General features: G+C 47.8%; 1 protein-coding gene across 1 annotated transcript; it reads right to left on the bottom strand.

Moving 5' to 3' along the window:
- Positions 1 to 576: 576 nt before the first annotated feature.
- LOC6634514 (proteasome subunit beta type-1) lies at positions 577 to 1365 on the bottom strand. Its single transcript, XM_002058027.3, has one exon. It carries the CDS (start codon positions 1363 to 1365, stop codon positions 577 to 579), a length of 789 nt encoding a protein of 262 aa, XP_002058063.3.
- Positions 1366 to 1807: the final 442 nt, after the last annotated feature.

The following is a 1807-nucleotide window of genomic DNA, read 5'->3' as shown; positions in this document are numbered from 1 at the left end:
TTCGCTTGTGTTTGGCGTCAATTATGGCACAATAGAGGCAGACGCAGCCGCTTCGTCGCGACGATGATTTTCAACTGAGTTTTTGAGTTGCAGCGACGGCGATCGCCGCCTCCGAATTCGACTTTCGAACTCGAATTTTCGAGCTGACGAAAGAGAGCACACGAGAAATTTGACGAAATGGACTCAGCTTGCTTCAAGGCAAATTAATGTGGTGAAATGACAGTGAAGTGTTGGGTGGAGGGGGGGGGGAGCTAGTTATTTATTTGTAATTATATTTTCATAGAACTAGACGAATATGTATATACTCTTTGGGATCGGAGATGGATAAAGTTGACATGCGAACATTTTATTAGTATTCAAACAAAATATATTTAAAAATTTCTTTCGAATAAATTTTAAGTCAAATTTCGAAAATGAAAAACCTTAACTTAGCAAAATTTTAAAATTCTAATAGGAATATCCTCCCACGCCCACAACTTGCTGGAGTAGGTCCAGCCTGGCACTCATCATCACCACCATCCTAATCCACCAAGTCCATGGATGGAGATTGAGCCTCTGGCTCGGCTGGAGAGTGCGCTAATCCTTGCGCAAGGGCAACGTTTCCGTCTCGATGCCGTCCTTGGTGATGAGCTTGAGGACGCCCGTGTCGCCGGTGAAGAGATCCCGGTCGGAGGCGACGCGCAGACAGTTGCGAGCCAGTGCCAGGGCACGCTCCTTGTCGAGTGGGGGATACTGGTCGGGCGGCACGAGGGTGTGGTGCTCCCAGCCGAGGCCGTGGTCCAAGGCGGGCAGCAGCATTTTGCCGGAGCTGCCGAGCACACGGTAGCGACAGCGCTCCATGTGGCCCACCGGATCGTAGTAGTAGACGGCGCCCTTGCCCGCCTGGTCAATGCCGGCCAGGATGGTGCAGGTGTGGTAGGGGAAGAAGCGCCGGTTGTACATCACAATGGAGATCATCTGGGCCAGGGCATCGGTCGAAATGGGCTTGTTGTGCTCCTGCTCGTACATCTGGATGCGGATCTGCAGCAGGCTGGTCATCGAGATGGTGTCGCACCACAGTCCCGTGGATGCCACCATCGCCAGCGGGGTCATCGGGAACACTTTCGACTGGTCGCGCGTCTCGATGCTCAGCCCACTGCAAATCCGTGTATCCGAGGCGATCACCACGAACTCCTCCCCTGCGATGGCCAGCACTGTTCCTCCGTTCGTATCGCTCTCCAAGCAGGAGGAGCTACTGCTCCTCGACGAGCCCGGGCCACAGCTGCTGCTGCTGCTGCTGCTCTTCCTCCTCCTCCTCTTCTTCTTCAGCTTTCGCTTCTCCTCATGATTCTGCAAGAGTATGTTATTTATATTGTTCAGATCCATTCGACGATTTACTAAATTTCCTTTGTTGACTCGGACCTGAAATTATTTTCCAGGAGAAAACATCGCAACGCAAACTAGATTGTGCTGGCGCGTGTGAAACAAGCCGGTTCAAACCTGAAAGCAACCTGTTGACCAAAAAATGTTTTCCATGAAAAATACTTTGTGCAAATATTATTTTGATTACTTTTAATTCGAGGAAAACCCTCAGTCCGAAAGCAAAATTCACCTGCAGCCACAAGTTTTTCCTAGTTTTGATTAAATTTACTGAAAATATAATATTTTTAGCAGTACAAAAATGTGGTAAAGATATTTAATTTCACGTTTCGCCGAAAACAAAATTTGCTTTCTGCTAAATTAGAAATTTAATTTAATTATTAAAAACTTTAGAATAACCCATGCACAGGTCTGAAGCCTTAATATATACTCTTTATTACGCAGAAAT

This window comes from Drosophila virilis, chromosome X (assembly GCF_030788295.1).
Source record: "Drosophila virilis strain 15010-1051.87 chromosome X, Dvir_AGI_RSII-ME, whole genome shotgun sequence".
Taxonomy (NCBI): domain Eukaryota; kingdom Metazoa; phylum Arthropoda; class Insecta; order Diptera; family Drosophilidae; genus Drosophila; species Drosophila virilis.
Note: the sequence above shows the minus strand (reverse complement) of the source record. Positions and strands in the feature narration are given on the sequence as shown.